At 41.8% G+C, this 26732-nt stretch overlaps 1 protein-coding gene across 6 annotated transcripts in view; it reads left to right on the top strand.

The window, feature by feature from the left end:
* IFT46 (intraflagellar transport 46) overlaps nucleotides 1–26732 on the top strand; it is a 126408-nt gene that overhangs the window by 1604 nt on the left and 98072 nt on the right. For 5 of the 6 annotated variants that reach the window (XM_075840051.1, XM_075840050.1, XM_075840048.1 and 2 more), the window contains exon 2: nucleotides 26432–26528. The exons of the other annotated variant lie outside the window; for it this stretch is intronic. Coding sequence is in view for 4 of the 5 variants with exons in the window: in XM_075840050.1 (XP_075696165.1) it covers nucleotides 26432–26528 (97 nt within the window). In the remaining variant the exon portion in view is untranslated. The remainder of the gene's footprint in view (nucleotides 1–26431; nucleotides 26529–26732) is intronic. 6 annotated transcript variants of the gene reach the window in all.

Consider the following 26732-nt stretch of genomic DNA (forward strand, 5'->3'; position numbering starts at 1 on the left):
GAACCTCTCACACTCCAGTAGGAGTGGTAATGGTGGTCACCCAGCTTTCCCAGACCCCTGAACGGTAAATCTCTCTAGTTGTACTGAGACTGTTTGGGAATGTGACTAATGAACCTCTCCGTCTCAGCACAACAAGAGAGATTTATCGTTCAGGGGTCTGGGAAAGCTGGGTACCACACTAACAGCGGGCATATTGTTTATCACCCAGCTTTCCCAAGACAGTTACATCATGTGTCCTTTATACAGAGTCCTGCACGACAATAGGGGTCCCCGTCGGCGGGGGGGGGGGGTCTTCTCTCTCAGACCGCCGGGGGTCACGAGAGTGGCGGTCTGAGAGAGAAGAGGGACAGATGGAGACACACACACACCTTACCTGCAGTGCAGCTGGTCTTCATGATGGCGCCTGCTATCTCCCTGCAAACAGCTGCTCTTCTGTGTGACTCTGACCTGCGTCTGCGCAGTACAGAGCCAGAGAGTAGATACAATAGACGGGAGCCGTTCATTGACTCCTATGCACTGTAGCTGCCGTATTCCATCTCTGTATGTGTTGTTAATCGACACATACAAAGATGAAAAAAAAAATGGCAGCCCCCATAGAGAAGTAAAAGTTAGAAAAAATAAAAAGTACAACACAAATAAATACAATTTATTTGATTGGCATACTAAAAGCAATATTATATAAAAAATATTATTTTTCGCGACACCTTGCCCTTAACATCCCCCATATGTCTACTTTATGTTTGCATCGCTTTTTTCACTGCCTTTTATTTTTCTGGGCCGTTACAAGTCTTAGAGCTTTAGCTGCAATTTCTCACATTTTCAAGTTAATTTCAAAAGCCTGTTTTTACAGGGGGCAGTTCAGTTGTGAAGTGGCCTTGAGGGCCTTATGTATTAGGGTATGTTCACACGGCCTATTTTCGGCCGTTTTTCGGGCCGTAAACGCTCGAAAAATGGCCGAAAAATTAGAAGCAGAACGCCTTCAAACACCTGCCCATTGATTTCAATGGGAAAACGGCGATCCGTTCCAACGGAGCGTTTTTCGCTGCGTTTTTTTACGCTTAAAAAAACGGCCGCGAAAAAGAAGTGCAGGACACTTCTTGGGATGTTTTTGGAGCCGCTTTCCATAGACTCTATTGAAAAAAGCTCCAAAAACGGCCATAAAAAACGCAGCGAAAATTGCGAGCGGCACAAAAAACATCTGAAAATCAGGAGCTGTTTTCTATTGAAAACCGCTCCGCATTATGAGACGTTTTTGACTGTGTGTGAACATACCCTTAGAAGCCCGCTATAAATCAGTCCATTTTAAAAACTTCATCCCTGAAAGTATTCAAAACAGCATTTAGAAAGTTTCTTAACCCTTTAGGCATTTCACAAGAATTAAAGCAAAGTAGAGGTGACATTTACAGATTTAATTTTTTTTTTGCAGTAATTCATATTTAATCAATTTTTTTTTTTCGTGTAACAGAATGTTTTACCAGTGAAACACAACTCAATATTTATTGCCTAAATTCTGCAGTCTTAGGAAATATCCCACATATGGATATTTGTGGACTACTGGACTGAAGCAAAGGAGCACCTAGTGGATTTTGGGGCCTCTTCTTCTTTTTTTTTTATTAGAATATATTTTAGGCACCATGTCAGATTTGAGAAGGTCTTTCCGTGCCAAAACAGTGGAAATCCCACAAAAGTGAACTACACACCTCAAGGAATTTATCTAGGGTATAGTGAGCATCTTGACCCCACAGGTTTTTTTTGCAGACATTATTGGAACTGGGCCATGAAAATGAAAATCCACATTTTTTTCAAAGAAAATTTAGGTTTAGCTAATAATTTTTTTTTTCATTTCCACAAGGACTAAAGGAGAAAAAGCCCCCCAACATTTGTAAAGCAATTTCTCCTGCGTAAAACAATACCCCATGTGTGGTCATAAACTACTACTTGAGGAATCCTCTAGGGGTATAGTGAGAATTTTGACACCAAAGGTTTTTTCTGAATTGATTAAAATTAAAGAGACTCTGTCACCACATTATAAGTGGCTTATCTTCTACATAATCTGATCGGCGCTGTAATGTAGGTTACAACAGTATTTATTTAGAAAAACAATAATTTTTGATGGAGTTATGACCTATTTTAGCTTTACTCTAATGAGTTTCCTAATAGACAACTGGGCGTGTTTTACTTTTTGACCAAGTGGGCTTTGTGGAGAGAAGTGTATGACGCTGATCAATCAGCGTCATACACTTCTCTACATTCATTTAGTCAGCACATAGTGATCTTACTAGATTACTATGTGCAGCCACATACACACACTAACATTACTGAAGTGTCCTGAGAGTTAATAGACATCACCTACAACCAGGATGTGATATCTATTCACAATCCTGACACTTCAGTAATTTTTGTGTGTGACGCACAGCACATCGAGATCACGCTGGCCTGTCATTTACGCTTGCTGTAGTGTAAATTCCACACAAACGTTACCGAAGTGTCGGGATTGTGAATAGGCATCACGTCCCGGTTGGAGGTGATGTCTATTAACGCTCAGGACACTTCAGTAATGTTAGTGTGTGTGTGTATGTGGCTGCACATAGTGATCTAGTAAGATCACAATGTGCAGAGTAAATGAATGGAGAGAAGTTTGACGCTGATCGGTCAGCGTCATACACTTCTCTCTACAACGCCCACTTGGTAAAAAGTAAAACACGCCCAGTTGTCTATTAAGAAAGTCATTAGCATAAAGCTAATATAGGTCATAACTCCGTCCAAAATTATAGTTTTTCTAAATAAAAAAACACTGTTGTTATCTACATTACAGCGCCGATCACATTATGTACAAGATAGGCCACTTATAATGTGGTGACAGAGCCTCTTTAAGCAGTGAAAATGAAAAATTATTTTTTTCCCCAATAAGATGTCGTTTTAGATCAACATTTTTCATAAAGAAGAAAAAGCACCCCAACATTTGTAAAGCAATTTCGTCCGAGTACGGTAACACCCCATATGTGGTTAGAATCTACTGTTTACGTATATGGGAGGGTTCAGAAGAAAAGGAGCGGTATTTGACTTTTGCAGCATAGATTTTGCTGGAATGGTTTGCGGACGCCATGTCGAATTTGCCAAACCCGTGATGTACCAAAAAAAACCCCATTTTAGAAACTACACCCTTAAAGGCATTTATCAAGGATTGTAGTAAGAATTTAGACCACACAGGTGTTCTTCAGAAATGAATACGCCGTGGATGATGCAAAGTGAAAACAGCAATTTTTCCACTAATCTGCCATTTCACCGCTCAATATGTTGTGCCCAGCTTGTGCCACTGGAGAATCTTACACCATAAATTGTTAAACGGGTTCTCCCGGCTATGGTAATGCCTTACATGTGGACGTAAACTGCTGTTTGGGCACGCTGTAGGGCTTCCTGTCAGTGTGACTGTCAACGTCACACTGACCGTTAATAACACGTTACACTACCTAGGTAGTGTAATGTATTATAGCAGCCATCAGTGCTGCAGGTCTAAAAGTAATAAAAATGTTTTATAGAAGTGTAAAAACAAGTTATGGCTGGGTTCACACAGAGTTTTTTGACCAGGAAACCGCTCCGCAAAAGCCAGCCGAAAATGCCTCCCATTGATTTCAATGGGAGGCGGAGGTGTCTTTTTTTTTTCCCACGAGTGGTAAAACCGTCTCGCGGGAGAAAGAAGGGACATGCTCTATCTTTGGGCGTTTACGCCTCTGACCTCCCATTGACATCAATGGGAGGCAGAGAAAGCGTATTTCGCGGAGTTTTTTGCCCGCACCGCTCAATGGCCGCGGGTAAAAAACGCTGCGAAAATCTGCGTGCAGGGAGAGGAACTACAAAACGGAATTTTGAGGCATAATTTCCGCCTACAAAAAAAACTGTGTGTGAACCCAGCCTTAAAGTTACAAAAACATAAAATGCTTTTTTTCCCTATAATAAGTCTTTTATTATAGGAAAAAAATAAAACGTTAAAGTACACATATTGGGTATCACCGCGTTCGTAACAACCCCAACTATAAAACTATAATATTTTTCCAGCACAGTGATCACCGCAAAAAATAATTAAAAAACAATACAAGCATCACTATTTTTTGGTCACCACCCCTCCCAACATATAGAATAAAAAGTGATCAAAAATTCGCAGGTACCCCAAAATAATACCAATAAAAACTACAACCCGTCCCGCAAAAAACAAGCCCTTACACAGCTTTTTTGGACTGAAAAATAAAAAAAATTACGGCTCTCAGAATATGGTGACACAAAAAATAAATAATTTTATAGAAAAGTGATTTTATTGCGCAATCGCCACAAAACATAAAAAAAACTATATACATCTGGTATCGTCGTTATCATACCGACCTGCAGAATAAAGTAAAATGTAATTTATAGCGCACGGTGATTGCTGTAAAAAAAAAAACAAGGACAAAAAACATTGTCAAAATATGTGTTGTTTTTTTTTTGGTCACTTTGCTTGCCAAAAAAATCTAATAAAAAGTGATACCCTAAAATGGTACAAATGAAAACTACAGATTGTAACGTAACAAATAAGATCCGGTGGAGAAAAAATAAAAAAAAGTTCTGGCGCACAGAATATAGCGACACAAATTGTGGAGTGTCCAAAAGCGGATAAGATTGGGCACCATTTATCAGTGCGACACCGGCCACATCTATGAATTATGTATTTACCCCATTATTATACCCTCTTATTATGCCCTGATGTACTCTGCCCAGCTTACATATACCCCCACATTATAAACTGAAATACCAGCAAAACTCCAAACCGAACTACTACCAAGCAACATCTGCGCTCCAAAAGCCTAATGGCGCCCCCTCCCTTCTGAGCTCTGCCGTGGGTCTAGACAGCAGTTTATTACCACATATGGGGTATTGCTGTAATCGGGAGAAATAGCTTTACAAGTTTTGGGGTGCTTTTTATTCTTTATTCCTTGTAAAAAAAAAAAATAATAATTTTCAGAAAAAAAGTTGATTTTAATTTTCACAGACATATTCCAATAAATTGGTGTTTTTCACAAATAAGCTATGAATTTATTGACCAAATTTTTCCACTAACATAAAGTACAATATGTCATGAGAAAATAATCTCTGAATCGCTTGGATAGGCATAAGCATTCCAGAGTTATTACCACATAAAATGACACGTCCGATTTAAAAAAAAATGGGGCTGGTCATTGAGGCATCGATGACCCTTGGTCCTGAAAGGGTTAATGGAGCTGTGTGAGGGCTTTGTTTTTTGCGAGACCAGCTGTAAATTTCATTGGTACCATTTCGGGACACGCATTACTTTTTGATCACTTTTTATTTAATTTTATGGAAGAGTAAATTACCAAAAACAAGCTATTCTGGAATAGTTTATTGTGGTGTTTTTTTCGGTGTTATTGGTACTATTTTGGAGTAAATGTGACTTTTTGAACACTTTTTATATTAATTTTTTTTGGGAGATTTGACCTAAAAAAAGGATTATAGTTTGGGCCGTTATGGATGCGGCGATACCAATTATGTATAGGTTTTTGTTTCTTTAACCCCTTCCCTCTTTAGCCACTTTTGACCTTCCTGACAGAGCCTCATTTTTCACTCTATGTGGTAATAACTCCGGAAAGCTTTCACCTATCCAAGCGATTCTCAGATTGTTTTCTCGTGACACATTGGACTTTAAGTTACTGGCAAAATTTGCTCGATATGTTCAGTATTTAATTGTGAAAAACACCAAAATTTAGCGAAAAATTTGCATTTTTCTAAATTTAAATGTATCTGCTTGTAAGACAGGCAGTTATACCACACAAAATTGTTGCTAATTAACATCCCCCATATGCCTACTTTAGATTGGCATAATTTTTTTGAACATCCTTTTATTTTTCTAAGACATCACAAGGCTTAGAACTTTAGCAGCAATTTCTCACATTTTCCAAAAAATTTCAAAAGGCTATTTTTACAGGGGCCAGTTCAGTTGTGAAGTGGCTTTGAGGGCCTTATATATTAGAAACCCCCAAAAAGTCACCCCATTTTAAAAACTTCACTCAAAGTATTCAAAACAGCATTTCGAAAATGTCTTAACCCTTTACACATTTCACAGGAATTAAAGCAAAGTAGAGGTGAAATGTACAAATTTCATATTTTTTTTGCAGAAATAAATTTTTAATAACATTTTTTTTAGAACACAGAAGGTTTTACCAGAGAAATGCAATTCAATATTTGTTGCCCAGTTTCTGCAATTTTAGGAAATATTCCACATGTGGCCGTAGCGTGCTACTGTACCGAAGCATCGGCCTCAGAAGCAAAGGAGTACCTAGAGGATTTTGGGGCCTTATTTTTATTAGAATATATTTTAGGCACCATGTTAGGTTTGAAGGGCTCTTGCGGTGCCAAAACAGTGAAAATCCCCCAAAAGTGAAGCCATCTGGGAAATTACACACCTCAAGGAAATTATCTAGGGGTATAGTGAGCATTTTGACCGCAGGGGTTTTTTACAGAAATTATTGGAAGTAGGCCGTGAAAATTAAAATCTACATTTTTTTTCAAAGAAGATGTAGGTTTAGCTAATTTTTTCTCATTTCCACAAGGACTAAAAGAGAAAAAGCACCACAAAATTTGTAAAGCAATTTCTCCCGAGTAAAACAATACCCCACATGTGGTCATAACTGGCTGTTTGGATACAAGGCAGGGCTTAGAAGGGAAAGAGCACTATTTGGCTTTTGGAGATCACATTTAGCAGGAATGATTTGCGGAGGCAATGTCACATTTGCAAAGCCCCTGAGGGGACAAAACAATGAAAACGCCCAAAAAGTGACTCCATTTAGGAAACTATACCTCTTGAGGAATTCATCTAGGGGTGTAGTGAGCATTTTGACCCCACAGATGTTTCATAGAATTTATTAGAAGTGGGCAGTGAAAATAAAAGCAATCCTTTTTCTTCAATAAGACGTAGTTTTAGCGCACATTTTTTCATTTTCTCAACAAATAAAGGAAAAAAAGAACCCAACATTTGTAAAGCAATTTCTCCCAAGTACGGCAATACCCCATATGTGGTCATAAACTGCCGTTTGGGCAAACGGCAGGGCTCAGAAGAGAAGGACCGCCATTTGGAGTGCAGATGTTGCTGGATTGGTTTCTGGGCGCCTGTGGGCCCAAAACAGTGGAAATCCCCCCCAGAAGTGACCCCCTTTTGGAAACTACACCCCTCAATGCATTTACCTAGGGGTGTAGTAAGCATTTTAACCCTGCAGGTGTTTTGTAGAAATTAGTGTGCACTCGATGTTGCAGAGTGAAAATGGGATTTTTTTCCATAGATATGCCAATATGTGGTGCCCAGCTTGTGCCACCATAACAAGACAGCTCTCTAATTATTATGCTGGGTTTCCTGGTTTTAGAAACACCCTACATGGGGCCCTAATCTTTTGCCTGGACATTCGACCAGGCTCAGGAGTGAAAGCGTACCATGTCAAATTGAGGCCTAATTAGGCAATTTACAAAGTATTGGTTCACAACTGCAGAGGCTCAGATGTGAAATAATAAAAAGAAACCCCTGAGAAGTGACCCCCCCCCCCCCCATTATGGAAAATGCACCCCTCAAGGCATTTATTAACCCGTTAGTGACCGCCAATACGCCTTTTCACGGCGGCCACTAACTGGCTTTATTCTGATTCATATGCCTTTTTACGGCACTGCATCAGAATAAAGTGAACAGAGCAGGGAGCTGTCAAATCTCCCTGCTCTCAGCTGCCAGAGGCATCTGAGGGCTTGGGATGTCCCTGCTCTGCTGGGTGAGATCGATATTCGTATCGATCTCACCCATTTAACCCTTCAGATGCGGTGCGCAATAGCGTGCACCGCATCTGAGTGGTTTTTGGAGAGAGGCAGGGAGCTCCCTCTCATCCCACTGACACCCGGCGATAAGATCGCCGAGTGTCTGTGTCTCCAACGGCAGCCGGGGGCCTAATAAAGGCCCCCAGGTCTGCCTGGAGCGAATGCCTGCTAGATCATGCCGCAGGCATGACCTAGCAGATGCCTGTCCGTGTTAAACGGACAGGCAGTAATACACTGCAATACAAAAGTATTATAATAGCGATGGGACTAGTAAAAAAGTTTAATAAAGTTAATGAAAATAAATAAATTAAAAACCCACTTTTTCCCCTTACAAACTGCTTTAGTATTAAAAAGCAAAATAAAGTAAAAAAGTTACACATATTTGGCATCGCCACGTCCGTAACGACCCCAACTATGAAGCTATTACATTCCTTAACCTGCATAGTGCACGTCGTAAAAAAATTAAATGAAAAATTGCTGTTTTCTGTGTATCCTGACTTTAAAATGTTTTATTAAAAAGTGATCAAAAAGTCGCATCTACTCCAAAATGATACCAATAAAAACTACATGTCTTCCCGCAAAAAAAAAGCCCTCATACAACTGCATCGGCGAAAAAATCAAAACGTTACAGCTCTTCAAATATGGAGACACAAAACCAAATAATTTTGAAAAAAAACAAAACGTTTTTACTGTGTAAAAGTCGTAAAACATAAAAAAATCTATACAAATTTGGTATCGTTGCAATTGTAACAACCCGCTGAATAAAGTTATTTTGTTATTTATACCACACGGAAAACGGCGTAGATTTAGGACGCAAAAAAGAGTGGCGGAATTTCAGATTTTTTTCTATTTCCCCCCCCCATCCAAAAAAAGTTAATCAATAAATAATATGTACCTCAAAATGGTGCTATTAAAAAATACAACTTGTCCTGCAAAAAGCAAGACCTTATACAGCTATGTCGACGCAAAAATAAAAAAGTTATAGCTCTTGGAATGCGACGATGGAAAAACTTAAAAAATAGCTTGGTCATTAAGGTCTAAAATAGGCTGGTCATTAAGGGGTTAACCCCTTCCCGCTCCTGGACGTACTATTAGGTCATGGTAACTATAGCGTTCGCACTCCATGACCTAATAGTACGTCTCGGGAGTAACGGCTGTTTCGGCCGTCCTCCCGACACATACAGCAGCTGTCACAGCTCCTACAGCGGGGACCGATCGCTGTGTCCCCGCTGATTAACCCCTTAAAAGATCGCGGCTTTTTAGGGGTTAAGCTGCCATCGCCGGCCTGCTACACGATAGCGGCCGGCGATGGTGACTATGGCAACCGGACACCAAACAATGGCGTCCGGCTATGCCATAGACGGAAGCCTAGTGGTTCCTGACAACGTCAGGACCCACTATGCTTGCTGTCAGTCAGTAGCTGACAGTTCTAATACACTGCACTACGCATGTAGTGCAGTGTATTAGAATAGCGATCAGGGCCTCCTGCCCTCAAGTCCCCTAGTGGGACAAAGTAAAAAAAGATGTGTAAAAATAAGAAAATAAAAGATTTAAAAGTAAAAATCCCCCCTTTTACCTTATCAGTCCTTTATTATTAATAAAAATATATAAAGAAACAAACTATACATAATTGCTATCGCCGCGTCCGTAAAGGCCTGAACTACAAAATTATTTAGTTATTTATCCCGCACGGTGAACGCCGTAAAAGAAAATAATAATAAACCGTACCACAATCACAATTGTTTGGTCACTTCACCTCCCAAAAAATGGAATAAAAAGAGATCAAAAAGTGGCAAATGTACCTAAAAATGGTATTGATCGAAACTACAGTTCGTTAAGCAAAAAATAAGTCCTTGCGCGGCTTTATTGATTGAAAAATAAAAAACGTTCTGGCTCTTAGAATAAGGTAACACAAAAAGTGAATGATTGTTTACAAAACGTATTTTATTGTGCAAACGCCATAAGACATAAAAAAAACCTATAAACATCTGGTATCGCCGTAATCGTATCGCCCCGCAGAATAAAGTGAATATGTCATTTATAGCGCACGGTGAACGCTGTAAAAAAAATAGAATAAAAAAACAATAGTAGAATTGCTGTTTTTTAGTCACCACGCCACCTAAAAATAGAATAAAAACTGATCAAAAAGCCGCATGCACCCCAAGAAAACTACAATGGATTCCTCAAGGGGTCTAGTTTCCAAATTGGGGTCACTTTTGGGGTGTTTCCAATGTTTTGGCACCACAAGACCTCTTCAAACCGGACATGGTGCCTAATAAAAAAGAGGCCTCAAAATCCACTAGGTGCTCCTTTGCTTCGGAGGCCGCTGCTTCAGTCCATTACCGCACTAGGGCCACATGTGGGATATTTCTCTAAACTGCAGAATCTGGGCAATACGTATTAAGTTGCGTTTCTCTGATAAAACCTTTTGTGTTATAAAAAAAATGGTATAAAGAGGATTTTCTGACAAAAAAAAAAATGTACACTTCACCTCTACTTTGCTCTAAATTTCTGTGAAACACCTAAAGGGTTCATAAACTTTCTAAATGCTGTTGTGAATACTTTGAGGGGTCTAGTTTCTAAAATGGTGTGTTTGATAAGTGTTTCTAATATATGGGCCCCTCAAAGCAACTTCAGAACTGAACTGGAACCTAAAAAAATAAATAAATGAGGCAATACTTCGCTTCTTACATTATACTGATAATGAGCCGTGCCCACCCCGAGATGTCCCCAGTTTTGACCATTTGTATAAACGGAGACCCCTATTAGACTGTTTCAGTGCCCGGTTTTCCAAAGCATTCACCCCCAAGAAGTGTATTTCTATTGATGAGTCCCTGGTACATTTTAAAGGGAGGGTTCAATTCCGCGAGTACCTGCCGGGTAAGAGGTCAAGGTATGGCTTGAAGATGTCTAAGCTGTGAGAGTGCATCAGGGTATACCTACAGGTTTAGGATATATGAAGGAAAGGCCACCCCCAAACCAGACTGCATCCTGGACTACAATAGGTACATGGGAGGGATGGACTTGTCAGATCAAATCCTGAAGCCCTACAGCGCCATGCGGTGTGGTATAAGAAGCTGGCCGGGCACATCATACAGATGGCTTTGTACAATGCGTACGTGCTACGTCGATGTGCAGGCCAGACGGGAACTTTCCTGGAATTTCAAGAGGTGATTATCAAGAACCTAATCTTTAGGGACCAAGAAGGCGGGGCACCCAGTACTTCTGGAAGCGGGGCCACACGCATCGTACCAGGGTGGCAACACTTTCCAGGAGAAGTTCCCCAAACTGGCAAGAAGGGAAAAAGTCAGAAGAGGTGCAAAGTCTGCTATAAGGGATGACACAATATATCAATGTGACACGTGTCCCGAATAACCAGAGCTCTGTATGAAAGAGTGTTTTAAAATTTATCATACATCCCTTGGTTTATAATTTACCCCAATTTTACTTACCCTGATGCACTCCGCACATCTTATCCCCCCCTCGTCTTTCCCCTCTGAGCCCTGCTGTGTGTGCAGGCAGCTGATAACAGCCACATGTAGGGTATTGCCATACCCGGGAGAACCCACATTACAGTTTATGGGTTGTAGGTCTCAGGTCAAAATGCTCACTACACCTCTAGATGAATGCCTTAAGGGTGTAGTTTTTAAAACGGGGTCACTTCTTGCGGGTTTCAACTGTACTGGTACCTCAGGTGCTTCTGCATACATGACTTCGCGCTAGAAAATCCCCAGTAGGGCAAATGGTGGTCCTTTCCTTCTGAGCCCTCCCATGGGCCCAAACGGCAGTTTATCACCACAAATGGCGTATTGCGGCACTCAGAAAAAATTGCGCAACAGAATGGGGTATTTTGTTTCTTGGGAAAATAAGAAATTTTCAGCCAAAACTACATATTATTTGAAAAAAATAATTTTGTTTTCATTCCCAGCCCAATTCAAATAAGTTCTGTGAAAAAACTATGGGGTCAAAATGGTCACAACACCCATAAATGAATTCCTTGAGGGGTGTCGTTTCCAAAATGGGGTCACTTCTGGTGGGTTTCCATTGCTTTGATACCTCTGGGGCTCTGCAAATTTGACATGGCACCCGAAAACCAAACCAGCAAAATCTGCACTCCAAAGAACACACAGCGCTCCTTCCCTTCTGAGGCCTCCCATGAGCCCAAACGGCAGTTTATCACCACAAATGGGGTATTGCTGCACTCAGGAGAAATTGGGCAACAAAATGGAGTATTTTGTTCCCTGTGAAAATAAGAAATTTTGATCACAAATGACATTTTATTGGACAAAATGACATTTTTTTCATTTCACAGCCCAATTCAAATAGGTGCTGTGAAAAAACTGTGCGGTCAAAATGGTTACAACAACCATAAATGAATTCCTTGAGGGGTGTAGTTTCCAAAATGGGGTCACTATTGGGGGATTCCTACTGTTTTGGCACCTCAACACCTCTTCAAACCTGGCATGCTGCCTAAAATATATTCTAATAAAAAAGAGGACTCAAAATGCACTAGGTGCTTCTTTGCTTCTGGGGCTTGTGTTTTATTCCACGAGCGCAGTAGAGCCACATGTGGGACATTTCTAAAAACTGCAGAATCTGGACAATACATCTTTAGTAGTATTTCTCTGATAAAACCTTCTGTGTTACAGAAAAAAAATGAATAAAATTTAAATTCAGCAAGAAAAATGAAATTTGCAAATTTCACCTCCACTTTGCTTTCATTCCTGTGAAATGCCTGAAGGGTTAAAAAAAACTTTCTAAATGCTGTTTTGAATACTTTGAGGGGTCTAGTTTTTAAAATGGGGTGTTTTATGGGGGTTTCTAATACATAGGCCCCTCAAAGCCACTTCAGAACTCAAGAGGTACCTTAAAAAAAAGGCTTTTGAAATGTTCTTAAAAATATGAGAAATTGCTGTTTATGTTCTAAGTCTTGTAACGTCCAAGAAAAATAAAATGTTCAAAAAACGACGCCAATCCAAAGTAGACATATGGGAAATGTGAACTAGTAACTATTTTGGGTGGTATAACCGTCTGTTTTACAAGCAGATGCATTTAAATTCTGAAAAATGCTATTTTTTCCAAATTTTCTCTAAATTTTGCAATTTTTCACCAATAAACACTGACTATATCGACCAAATTTTACCACGAACATGAAGCCCAATGTGTCACGAGAAAACAATCTCAGAATCGCTTGGATAGGTTTAAGCATTCCGACGTTATTACCACATAAAGTGAAATATGTCCGATTTGAAAAATGGTCTCTGAGCCTTAAGCCCCAAACTAGGCTGCGTCCTTAAGGGGTGTAGTGAGCATTTTCACCCCACAGGTCTTTTCCATAAATGATTGCACTGCGGATGGTGTAAATTAAAAATTTATATTTTTCCCTAGATATGCCATTCCGTGGCAAATATGTCATGCCCAGCTTATGACGCTGGAGTCACACACCCCAAAAATTGTTAAAAGGGTTCTCCCGGGTATGACGATGCCATATATGTGGAAGGAAACTGCTGTTTGGGCACGCTGTAGGGTTCAGAGCGGAGGGAGCACCATTTGGATTTTGGAGAGTGGATTTTGCTTGGTAGTAGATGGGTAGTAGGTGGTAGAGTATTGCTGGTGTTTTCATTTATAATGTGGGGGTACATGTAAGCCGGGCGGAGTATATAAGGGGCATAGTCAGGTGGTATAATAATGGGGTAAAAAAAATAATAAAATAATCCATAGATGTGTGTTACGCTGTGAAGCAATCCATTCTGGACAGGCCGGTATCGCAATGATAAATGGCGTCCTTTCTTATGCCCCTTTTGGTTCACACTCCGCACCTTTTGCAGTTTGGGGAATTTTGCTGGGAAAGTGTTGTCCTGGTATAATACGGGCACCCTCACTTCCAGCAGATATGTTTGGGCTCTCCCCTTCCTGGTTCCCTAATTTTAGGTCCTTGATAAATCGCTTCTTGAAAAAGAAGAAATGTTCTTCTCGGACCTGCAAAACTGCATATTTTTTTTTATTTCCTAACTTATTGGAGCCTTAACTAATTTTATTTTTCATAGACTTAGCGGTATGAGGGCTGGTTTGTTGTGGGACGAGCTGTAGTTATTATGGTGCCATTTTGGTGTACATGCAACTTTTTGATCACCTTTTATCCTATTTTTTTGGGAGGCCAGGTAAACAAAAAAACGCAATTCTGGCACTTTTTTTTTTTTAATACAGCGTTCACCATGCATTATAAATTACATGTTAACTTTATTCTGCGGGTCAATACGATTCCGGCGATACCTAATTTATAGAACTTTTTTATCTTTTTTACAATTTTTTGCACAATAAATGTATTTTTTTCTGTCGCCAAGTTGTGAGAACCATAACTTTTTAATTTTTTTGTCGACGGAGCTGTATGAGGGCTTGTTTTTTGCGGGACGCGCTATAGTTTTTATAGGTACCATTTTTTGATACGTGCGTTTTTTTTTTTGATCACTTTTTATTCCAATATTTGTAGGGCAAATTGACCAAAAAACAGAAACTCCGGTAAAGTTTTTTTTTTTCACGCTGTTCACAGCGTGCAATAAATAATATAATATTTTGATACCTCAGGTCGTTACGGTCGCGGCGATACCAAATACGTATGGGTTATTATTTTTCAATAATAAAGGGCTTGATAAGGCGGGATTCACACGACAGGGTTTCCCGGCCGGGTGCCGGCCGTTCATAAATCGGCCGACACCCGGCTGCATTAGGAATAATAGACCCCTAATGGCCGTCAAAAAATGGGACATGCCCTATTTTCGGCCGGGTGCCTGGCCCCCATAGAAGTCTATGGGGCCGGGTAATACACGGCCATCACCGGAATGTGTCCCGAGTGATGGCCGGGTCTACCGTCGCTCGCGCACTCTCTCTCCTCCTCCTCACAGTGTAGAGTGCATGTGAGGAGGAGGAGGGTCTTTTTTTGCTCCCTGTAGGAGTCGGAATCCCCAATCCCCGGCCGGGGATTGGGGATTCCGCTACAGGAGAAGTGAGTGACTACACTGTCCATATATGGACACAGCGAAGTCACTCACTTCTGCAGCGGAATCCCCGACTCTATGGCCGGGGATGCCGCTACAGGAGAAGTGCGTGACTACACTGTCCATATATGGACACAGCAAAGTCACGCACTTCTGAAGCGGAATTCCCGACCTGTGGCAGGGAATTCCTCTTCAGGAGAAGTCAGTGACTACACTGTCCATATATGGACATTGAAGTCAGTGACTTCTCCTGGAAGGGGGGGGGCGGGGGATGGGTGCAACCTACAGGGGGCTGTGTGGCATCGCCTGCCGGGGGCTGTGTGTCATCGCCTGCCGGGGGCTGGCTGGCATTATCTACAAAGGGCTGTGTGTGGCAACAAATTTAAATGAAATTCATCCGATTTTAAAACGGACAAGGAAAAAAACGGATGCAAATCGGCCGGTAAAAACGGCAACTCGGCCCGGAACAGAATCTGAACGGATGCAAACCGGATTCAAACCAGCCTGGAAAATCGGCCAAAAACGGCCGATTTTCCCGGCCGACACTCGGACCCTGTCGTGTGAATGAGGCCTTAGAGTAAGGCCTCATTCACACGACAGGTTTTCCCGGCCGAATGCCGGCCGTTCATAAATCGGCCGGCACCCGGCTGCATTAGGAATAATAGACCCCTAATGGAGCTATTCACACGACCGATTTTTTGACGGCCGGGAAAACCGGCCGTCAAAAAATAGGACATGCTCTATTTTCGCCCGGGTACCCGGCTGCCCGGCTCCCATAGAAGTCTATGGGGCTGGGTAATACCCGGCCATTACCGGAATGTGTCCCGAGTGATGGCCGGGTTTTCCGTGGCTTGCGCTCTGTCTCCTCCTCCTCACAGCGCAGAGTGCATGTGAGGAGGAGGAGTTGATGCCATTCGGACGAATGGCTACGCTGTACACTGTGTGGCAGGGCCGGGGTGTACAGCAGGTGGAAGGGAGCGCTGCGCTGGCTCCCTTCCCCTGCTTGTTTTAAAAGCGCCCTGGCCCGGCGACACCTTCGATGGCGCCGCTAGCAGCTGCTGCTGCTGCGGCTGCTACTACTGTAGCGACGCCACTATAGCAGAGCGGGGAGGTATCTCCCCGCTCTGCTATGTACTAGCCCCACTTTAGCTCCTTGAAGGAGCGGAATCCCTGTATTTTCGGGGATTCCGCTCCTGGACAGAGCGCTTGATGTCTCTGTCCATATCTGGGCAGTGACATCAGGGGAAACTCCTGAAGCGGACACATGGGGATTCCCCTTCAGGAGTTGCCGCTGATGTCACTGTCCAGATCTGCCCGGCCCGGAACGGATGCAGAACTTTATGCAAACTGGCCGGGCAAAATGGCCGATTTTACCGGCCGGCACTCTGGCTCGGGCGGGACCCGGTCGTGTGAATCCCGCCTAACGCCTCATTCACACAACCGGGTCCGAGTGTCGGCCGATAAAATCGTCCGTTTTGGGCCTTTTTTCCCGGCCGATTTGCATCCGTTCCGGGCCGTGTTGCCGTTTTTAACAGCCGATTTTAACCCGTTTTGCATCCGTTTTTTTTCCCTGTCCGTTTTAAAATCTGATGAATTTCATTTAAATTTGTTGCCACACACAGCCCCCTGTAGGTGATGCCACCCAGCCCCCTGTAGGTTGCACCCATCCCCCCCCCCCCCCACATTTCAGGAGAAGTCACTGACTTCAATGTCCATATATCTCATATGTCATACACTTCTATGGGAGCCGGGTAAACAGCCGAAAATAGGGCATGTCCCATTTTTTGACGCCCACGTTTCCCGGGCCGTCAAAAAAAATCGGTCGTGTGAATAACCCCATTAGGGGTCTATTGTTCCTAATGCAGCCGGGTGACGGCCCATTTATCATGTGAATAAGGGCTAAAAGGGGGAAGGTGTATTATTTTATTACTTGAAACTTTTATTGTTTTCAAACATTTATTTTTTGCACTTTTTTTCCAAGTACCACTAGGGGACTTGAAGGTCCAACTGTCAGCTTTTTTTTTTTCTAATACATTGCACTACCTACGTAGTGCCATGTATTCGATCTGTCAGTCATTCACTGACAGCAAGCCAATTAGGCTTCTCCTCCCGGCGGGGCCTAAATCTGCTTCCGTAATGGCAGAGCAGGAGGCCATTGTGTCTCCTGTTGCCATAGCAGCAGTCGCCAGTCCTGATTGCCTGTCAGGGCTGGCGATCTGCTAGTAACCGCTACGATGCAGCAATCGCTTTTGGATTGCTGCATCGAAGGAGTTAATGGCAGGGATCGGAGCTAGCTCCGGTTCCTGCCGTTACAGGTGGATGTCCGCTGTAACATACAGCTGACTTCCACCGCTGATGATGCCGGATCAGCTCCTGAGCCGGCGCCATCTTGCTTCGGAGCCCGCACTATCACCGCAACGTAATGGTACTGCGGTTTGAGGGAACCCCTTCCCGTCAGCAATGTGTATATACGGCGGATGTCAGGAAGGGGTTAGGGGCATATTAGTTTTTTTAACACCTTCCCGACCGCCCACTGTCTTTTGACGTCAGGCGGTGCGGGTGCTTAATCTACAGAGACGTCTTTTGGCGTCGCTGCAGATCAGGCTGATGAGCGCTCGTGTGAGCGCTCATCCTCTAAGCAGGAGCTGTTACTAACCGCTCCTGATCTTAGAGCAGCCTCCTGAACACAGCTGGGGTCGGCAAACATTCGGACCCCAGCTGTATAACCCTTTGATTACCGCGGTCCGTGACCGCGGCATGATCAAAGGGAATTTCCCTCTTTGATCGCATCACCGGGATTCCAGTGATGCGATCAAACACCGGGGAATCCCTCTGCAGTCAGTCCTGGGGACCTACAAAGGACCCCAGCGCTGTCTGTTCCGAAGTGCCTGCTGTTCGGGCACACTATGTGCTGCCCGATCAGCAGCCTGTGTCATATTGACACAGTGTAATGTATTAGCGTACAGAAGTATGCTAATACATTACAAGTAAAAAATAAAGTTACAAATAAAGTTATCCCTTGATGGGATTAAAAAAAAAAAAGTAACAAAAAAAATAAATAAATAAAAAAAGTGCCAAAAAGAGTCTTTATTTTGCATTAAATACATTTTATTGCCCCTACACTAAATAAAAACAAAAAACCTACGCATATTAGGTATCTACACGACCGTAAAAACCTGAAGAATTAATCTAACGGGTTATTTAGCGTGAAACGTGAACGGGATAAAAAATAAACCCAAAAAAACTATTCCGAGAATCGCTTTTTCCTATATTCACGCCGTAAAAAATTTTTTTTTTACCCCCAAACTGTACAGCCACGTCAATGAAAAAATATAAAGTTATGGCTGCTGAAACGCAGAGAGGCAAAAACAGAAAAATTTAGCTGGTCATTAAGGTCTTTTCAGGCCCGGTCATTAAGGGGTTAAACTTTGAAGAACGCAGCGATTTTCATCGTTTCATTCCAAAAGCCATAACATTTTTATATCGACGTAGCGGAATGAGGGCTCGCTTTTAGTTTTTTGTTTTTTTTTGCAGGAAGCACTGTATTTTTTATGAACACAAAAAAACAGCAATTCTGGCATTGTTTTATTTTATTGCATTCACCGAGCGGAAAAAAGAAATATAGTTTTATAGTGTGGGTCATTACGAATGTGGTCATAACAATTTTGTATTTTTTTTTCCCATAATAAAGTATGTTCCGTGTAAAATAAAAAATAATAATTTTGCATTAGGTTTCTAAACACGTGTGGTATTTTTTTTTAATACAACATTTGTTTTTTCCCCGGGAGAGTTGGGCCCTGTTCACATCAGCGTTTGGTCTCCGTTCATCGATTCCGTTCAACCTTTCCGTCGGAGGAACCGATGAACGGAAAGCCGAACAGAAACAATAGCTTCCATTTGCATTTCCATTGATTTCAATGTTAATTCTTCCATTGCAGTTGGTTTCCATTACAGTTGGTTTCCGTTTGTATCCATAGTCGACTGCGCTATGCGTAGGTTGGCATGGCATCTGCATTCCTATGAGGCCCTGCCGCAGTCCATATCACGACTTGCTGCAATACATTAATATTGCAGTATATTGTGCAAGCAATCCAGCGAACGCTGGTTCAAGTCCCCTAGGGAGAATAGTAAAAAAAACTTACAATTAAAGTTTTGTTTATTTTAATAAGAAAAAAAAGAAATTAAAAGTTAAAAACCCCCTTTTCCCATATTCCCTCAAGCACAATGTAAAAAAAAAAATAATAATTAACATAACTATCGTCCGTAAGAGTCTGAACTATTACAATATATCATTATTTAGTCCGTACGATGAACGCCGTAAAAAATGTAAAAGTCGGAACTGCTGTTTTGTGGTCACTTAGTCTCCCACAAAATCAAAATAAAAGGTGATCACAAATTCTCATGTACCCCAAAATGGTACCAATAGAAACTACAAATCGTCCCGCAAAAAAATAAGCCCTCATACTAGGACTGGACAATTATGACCTAAATCAATATCACGATTAAACCCTTCCCGCTCTGGCCACTTTTGACCTTCCTGACAGAGCCTCATTTTTCAAATCTGACATGTTTCACTTTATGTGGTAATAACTTCGGAATGCTTTTACCTATCCAAGCGATTCTGAGATTGTTTTCTTGTGACACATTGGACTTTTGTTACTGGCAAAATTTGCTCGATACATTCAGTATTTAATTGTGAAAAACGCCAAAATTTAGCAAAAAAATTGCAAAAATTTGCTTTTTTTTCTCAATTTAAATGTATCTGCTTGTAAGACAGGCAGTTATACCACACAAAAATGTTGCTAATTAACATCCCCCATATGTCTACTTTGGATTGGCATCGTTTTTTGAACATCATTTAATATTTCGAGGCAGTTACAAGGCTTCGAACTGTAGCAGCAATTTCTCACATCTTCAAGAAAATTTCAAAAGGCTATTTTTACAGGGGCCAGTTCAGTTGTGAAGTGGCTTTGAGGGCCTTATATATTAGAAACCCCCAATAAGTCACCCCATTTTAAAAACTTCAACCCTCAAAGTATTTAAACAGCATTTAGAAAGTTTCTTAACCCTTTAGGTGTTTCACAAGAATTAAAGCAAAGTAGAGGTGATCTTTACAAATTGAATGTGTTTTTTTGTCTTTTTTTGGTAACACAAAGAAAACGCAACTCAATATTTATTGCCCAGGTTCTGCAGTTTTAGGAAATATCCCACATGTGGCCCTAGTGTGCTTGTGGACTGAAGCACAGGCCTCAGAAGCAAAGGAGCACCTAGTGGCTTTTGGGCCTCCTTTTTTATTACAATATACAGGGTGGGCCATTTATATGGATACACCTAAATAAAATGGGAATGGTTGGTGATATTAACTTCCTGTTTGTGGCACATTAGTATATGGGAGGGGGGAACTTTTCAAGCTGGGTGTTGACCATGGTGGCCATTTTGAAGTTGGCCATTTTGTATCCAACTTTAGTTTTTTCAATGGGAAGAGGGTCATTTGACACATCAAACTTATCGAGAATTTCACAAGAAAAACAATGGTGTGCTTGGTTTTAACGTTACTTTATTCTTTCATGAGTTATTTACATGCTTCTCTTTGTTTACAACCATTGACATGTCTCAGAGGTTAACATGTGAGGAGCGGATAGAAATTGTGTTGATGTCTGGAGAACGAAGTACCCGGGTCATTGCAGCAGATTTCAATGCAAGACACCCTACGAGACCACCCATCTCCCATTCTACAGTTTGCAAACTGCTTGCCAAGTTTCGTGAAACTGGTTCAGTGTTGGATTTGCCCAAATGTGGACGCATGAAAACTGTCACTAATGAAGAAACATTAGTGGCTGTCCTAGCTTCATTCAGCAAGAGCCCACAGCGTAGCCCTCGCCGCATGTCACTGGAGAGTGGCATCAGTCGAACATCCCTTTGGCGGATATTAGCTACTCACAAATGGCACCCTTACAAACTCCAGCTGCTGCAGCATCTCAACGAGGATCGGCGCACTGAATTTGCAGAATGGGCAAAACTAAAATTGGAACAGGGCCCTCAGTTTACACAGAACATTTTGTTCAGTGATGAGGCAAACTTTTATGTGAATGGTGAAGTTAACAAACAAAACCACCGCTATTGGTCTGACTCTAACCCACATTGGATAGATCCCTCCAAGACTGTTGGAACCCAAAAATTGATGGTATGTTGTGGTATATTGGGTACAAAGATAGTGGGGCCATTCTTCATCAATGGAAACCTCAAGGCCATGGGATATCTGAAATTGCTACATGATGATGTGTTTCCCTCTTTATGCACTGAAGCTGGCACGTTCCCTGAGTTTTTCCAGCAAGATGGTGCACCACCACATTATGGGTGTCAGGTCCGAGCATTCCTAGATGAACAGTTTCCTGGAAAGTGGATTGGTTGTCGTGGGCCAGTTGAATGGCCCCCTAGGTCTCCCGATCTGACCCCCTTAGACTTTTATCTTTTGGGGTCATCTGAAGGCAATTGTCTATGCTGTGAAGATACGAGATGTGCAGCAACTGAAACTACGGATACTGGAAGCCTGTGCTAGCATTTCTTCTGCGGTGTTGCGATCAGTGTGTGAAGAGTGAGAGAAAAGGGTTACATTCACAATCCAACACAATGGGCAGCACTTTGAACACATTTTATAAGTGGTCAGAAACTTGTAAATAACTCATGAAAGAATAAAGTAACGTTAAAACCAAGCACACCATTGTTTTTCTCGTGAAATTCTCGATAAGTTTGATGTGTCACATGACCCTCTTCCCATTGAAAAAACTAAAGTTGGATACAAAATGGCCGACTTCAAAATGGCCACCATGGTCAACACCCAGCTTGAAAAGTTTCCCCCCTCCCATATACTAATGTGCCACAAACAGGAAGTTAATATCACCAACCATTCCCATTTTATTTAGGTGTATCCATATAAATGGCCCACCCTGTATTTTAGGCACTGTCAGGTGTGAAGGTCTCCTGCGGTGCCAAACCAGTGGAAATTCCCCAAAAGTGACCTCATTTGGGAAACTCTACCCCTCAAGGAGATTATCTAGGTGTGTAGTGAGTGTTTTGACACCACAGTTTTTTTTTGCAGAAATTGTTAGAAGTATGCCGTGAAAATGAAAATCTAAATTTTTTTCAATAAAACGTAGGTTTAGCTATTCCCACAAGGACTAAAAAAGAGAGAGCACCGCAAAATTTGTAATTCATTTTTTCCCGAGTAAAACCGTACCCCACAGGTGGTAATAAATGGCGGTTTGGACACAGCAGGGCTTAGAAGGGAAAGAGCGACATTTGGCTTTTGGAGCTCAAATTTAGCAGGAATGGTTTGCGGAGGCCATGTCGCATTTGCAAAGCCCTTGAGGGACAAACTGTTAAAACGCCCAAAAAGTTACTCCATTTAGGAAAGTACACCCCTTGAGGAATTCATCTAGGGGTGTAGTGAGCATTTTGACCCCACAGATTTTATTAGAATTGGGCAGTGAAAATAAAAACAATCCTTTTTCTTCAATAAGACTTAGTATTAGCTCAAAATTTTTCATTTTCGCAACAAATGAAGGAAAAAAAGAACACCAACATTTGTAAAGCAACTTTTTTGGAGTACGAAAATACCCCATATGTGGTCATAAACTGCTGTTTGGGCACATGGCAAGGATCAGAAGAGAAGGAGCGCCATTTGGCTTTTGGAGCACAGATTTCACTGGATTGGTTTATTGACACCATGTTGCTTCTGCAAAGCCACTAAGGTACCAGTGAAGTGAAAACTACCCAAAAGTGACTCCATTCACGAAACTACACCCCTTGAAGAATTCATCTAGGGGTGTAGTGAGCATTTTGACCCCCACAGGTGTGTCATAGATTTTATTAGAATTGGGCAGTGAAAATAAAGCAATCCTTTTTTCTTCAAGAAGACGTAGCTTTAGCTAAAAAAATTTCACTTTCCCAACAAATAAGGGAGAAAACGCACCCCAACATTTGTAAAGCAATTTCTCGCGAGTATGGCAATACCACATATGTTGTCATACACTGCTGTTTGGATACACAGTAGGGCTCAGAAGGGAATGATCACCATTTGGCTTTTGGAGTGCAGATTTTGCTGGATTGGTTTCTGGCCGCTATGTCGCAAAGTCCCTGTGGGACCAAAACAGTGGAAACCCCCCAGAAATGACCCCATTTTGGAAACCACACCCCTCAAGGTATTCACCTAGGGGTGTAGCGAGCATATTGACCCTGCAGGATTTTTGCAGAAATTAGTGTGCACTCAATGTTGAGGAGTGAAAATTTGATTTTTTTCCATAGATATGCCAATGTGTGGTACCCAGCTTGTGCCACCATAACAAGATAGCTCTCTAATTATTATGCTGTGTTTCCCGGTTTTAGAAACACCCTACATGTGGCTCTAATCTTTTGCCTGGACATTCGACCAGGCTCAGGAGTGAAATAGTACGATGCGAAGTTGAGGCCTAATTTGGCGATTTGCAAAGTATTGGTTCACAATTGCAGAGGCTCAGATGTGAAATAACAGAAACCCCTTACAAGTGACACCATTTTGGAAACTGCACCCCTCAAGGAATTTATTAAGGAGTGTAGTGAGCATTTTCACTCCATGCGTCTTTTTTTCCATAAATGATTGCGCTGCTGATGGTGCAAAGTAAAAATTAACATTTTTCCCAAATACACAATTTCAGTGGCATATATATTGTGCCACTGGAGACACACCCCAAAAATTGTTAAAGGGTTTCTCCTGGGTATGGCGATGCCATGTTTTGTGGAAGTAAACCGCTGTTTGGGCACGCTGTAGGGTTCGAAGGGAGGGAGCGACATTTGGCTTTTGGAGTGTGGATTTTGCCTGGTAGTAGTTTTGTTTGGAGTTTTACTAGTATTTCAGTTTATAATGTAGAGGCATATGTAAGCTGGGCAGAGTATATCAGGGGCATAGTCAGTGCATAGTCAGGTGGTATAATATTTGGGTAAAAAAAATTCCATAGATATTTGTTACGCTGTGAATTCACAGGCCAGTGTCTCACTGATAAATAGTGTCCTTACTTATCCCCCTTTTGGTCCACACTCCACACCTTTGCAGTTTTGGTAATTTTGGTGGGTAAGTGTTGTCCTGGTATATTACTGGCACCCTCGCCTCCAGATGATATGTTTGGGCCCCACTTTTCCTGGTTCCCTAATTTTATGGCCTTGATAAATCGCCTCTTGAAACAGAAGAAATGTTCCCCACGGGCCTGCACAACTGCATATTTGTGTTTTTTCCTTTCCTTGCTTACTGGATTAAAATAAAATTGCTTAATTTTATTTTTTCACAGACGTAGTGGTATGAGGGCTGCTTTTTTGCGGAACGAGCTGTAGTTATTATTGGTTTCATTTTTGGATACATTCGACTTTTTGATCACTTTTTATTCCAAGTTTTTTTTAGGGCAAAGTGACCAAAAAGCAAATTCTGGCATTTGTTTTTTAAGCTTTTCTTTACGACGTTCACTGAGTGGAAATCTCATAATATTTTATGTCAGGCTGTTACGGACGTGGCGATAACAAATATGTATGGTTTATTTTATTTTTTTCAATAATAAAGGACTTGATAAGGGAAAGGGCGATTTGTGTTTTTATTTTATTACTTGAAACTTTTGTTTATATTTTTCACAACTCTTTTTCTCACTTTTCTTTAGTCCCACTAGGGGACTTCAAGGTCCAACTACCAGATTTTTTTTCTAATACATTGCACTGCCTATGTAGTGCAATGTATTAGATCTGTCAGTCATTCACTGATCGCAAGCCAATTAGGCTTTGCCTCTGGGCGATGCCTAATCGGCTTCCGTAAAGGCAGAGCAGGAGGCCATTGTTAGACCTCCTGTTACCATAGCAGCAGTTGGCAGCCCGGCAAATCTGTTGCCAACCCTAAGATGCGGCGATCACTTTTGATCGCTGCATCTAAGGGATTAATGGCAGGAATCTGAGTTAGCTCCGGTTTCTGGTATTACAGGTGGATGTCAGCTGTAACATACAGCTGACCTCCACCACTGATGACGCCGGCTCAGCTCCTCAGCCGGCGCCATCTTGCCGACGGCTACGAAAGCCTTTTAGGCCCCGCCTCCAGGCGGTGCCTGAAAGGCTTCCATAATAGGCATACCGGGAGGCTAGTGTAAGGCCTCCGGTTGCCTTTGCAGACAGCGGTACCCCGTCAATTTTATTACTGGGGTGGCGATGAGCTGCAAACCCCTTAAATGCAGCGATCGCCTTTGACTGCTGCATTTAAGGGGTTAATGGCGGGGATCAGATCAAACTTTGGTTCCTGCCATTACCCCAGGGTGTCAGCTGTAACATGCAGCCGACGCCTGCGGATGGTGGCACCGACTCCGCTTCTGAGCCGGTGTCCACGATTTGTCGTATGGAAATGGCAAAATGCAGGAAACACTAGCTTTCAATGACATATTCATACGACAAATGTCGGGAAGGGGTTAATTGACATGTAACCTCGGTTACGATTATTGACTAGGCCACACCCCCTATCTGCATGCTATGCCATTGAATTAATATTTATGCCCTGAGCCTGCTGTATATAACATAGCCCCTGACGCTGCCCCCACACAGTATAGTGTTCCCCACACATTATTATGCCCCTATAACTGCCCTCCACACTGTATAATGCCCCCATAGCTGCACCCCACACAGTATAATGTCCCTTATAGCTGCCCCAATGCTGTATAATGCCCCCAATAGTGCCTGATAAAAGTAATAATATACATACTCGCCTAACCCCCTTTCAACGACGAGTGAAGGCGATCCCTCTGGTCTGTGCAGCACGGCGCAGACGACAGCACTGCCTCGCGTCCGGTGATGCATAGTGAATGGTAGAGCAGGGACCTTACGGCTGTCTACTTTACCATTGGATTCAACTTTATCTGCGTCCTGAAGATGTAGATACAGTTTAAACGGGAAAAAAATAATTGATAAAACCGAGATTAGCAAGATGACCTCCATTAATTGCTCATACCGCTAAATCGACTGAGAAATAACTTATGGCTCTCAGAATATGGCGACAACTTACATTTTATTTTTTAACACTCTATAAAAAAAACTATAACAACTTGGAAACGCTGTAATCGTATTGACCCGCAGAATAAACTTAACGTGCCGTTTTTACCGAACGGTGAACGCCGTAAAAACAAAACCACCAAAAGATTGAGTAATTGCTGTTTTTTTTTTCTTTTTCACCCCGCAAATATATATATTTTTTTCAGTTCCCCTTTACAGTATATGGTACAATAAATGGTGATGTGAAAATCCACAACTCGTCCCACAGAAAACAAGCCCTCATACGGCAATATTGATGGAAAAAGAAAAAAATTACGGCTTTTGGAAGGTGGGGAGGAAAAAAACAAAAGTAAAAATGGCTGCGGCGATTTGTGATACATTCTGTTCTCCGCTTTTGTGTTTGCAATAAAATGTTCTTAAAAAAAAAAAATTGCTTATGCAGAAAACTGAACATACATACACAAAGCAGCTCATAAAATAGCATTGTTGTGACCGTATATACCATGAAGTTTACCGGAGTTCCATTTGATCATTTCATTGTCCTCATCCAGACAAGATTAGTGCAGAACCAGCCATATGACGAAAGCCTAGAGATCAACGACTCAGAAGAGGTTGCCAGCATTCACTCTCCAACACCAAGGAAACCGGGTGAGTATAAAATTAACCCTTTCATTACAAAGTGTCATTGATTCCCCTGTGTCTAGGTCAAATTTTCCATATTTGATATGCACTTCTTTAAAGAGACTCTGTCACCACATTATAAGTGGCCTATCTTCTACATAATGAGATGGGCGCTGTAATGTAGATTACAGGCAGTGGTTTTTATTTAGAAAAACAATCTATTTTCGCTTT

Source organism: Rhinoderma darwinii, chromosome 10, assembly GCF_050947455.1.
Source record: "Rhinoderma darwinii isolate aRhiDar2 chromosome 10, aRhiDar2.hap1, whole genome shotgun sequence".
In the NCBI taxonomy this organism is placed as follows: Eukaryota; Metazoa; Chordata; class Amphibia; order Anura; family Rhinodermatidae; genus Rhinoderma; species Rhinoderma darwinii.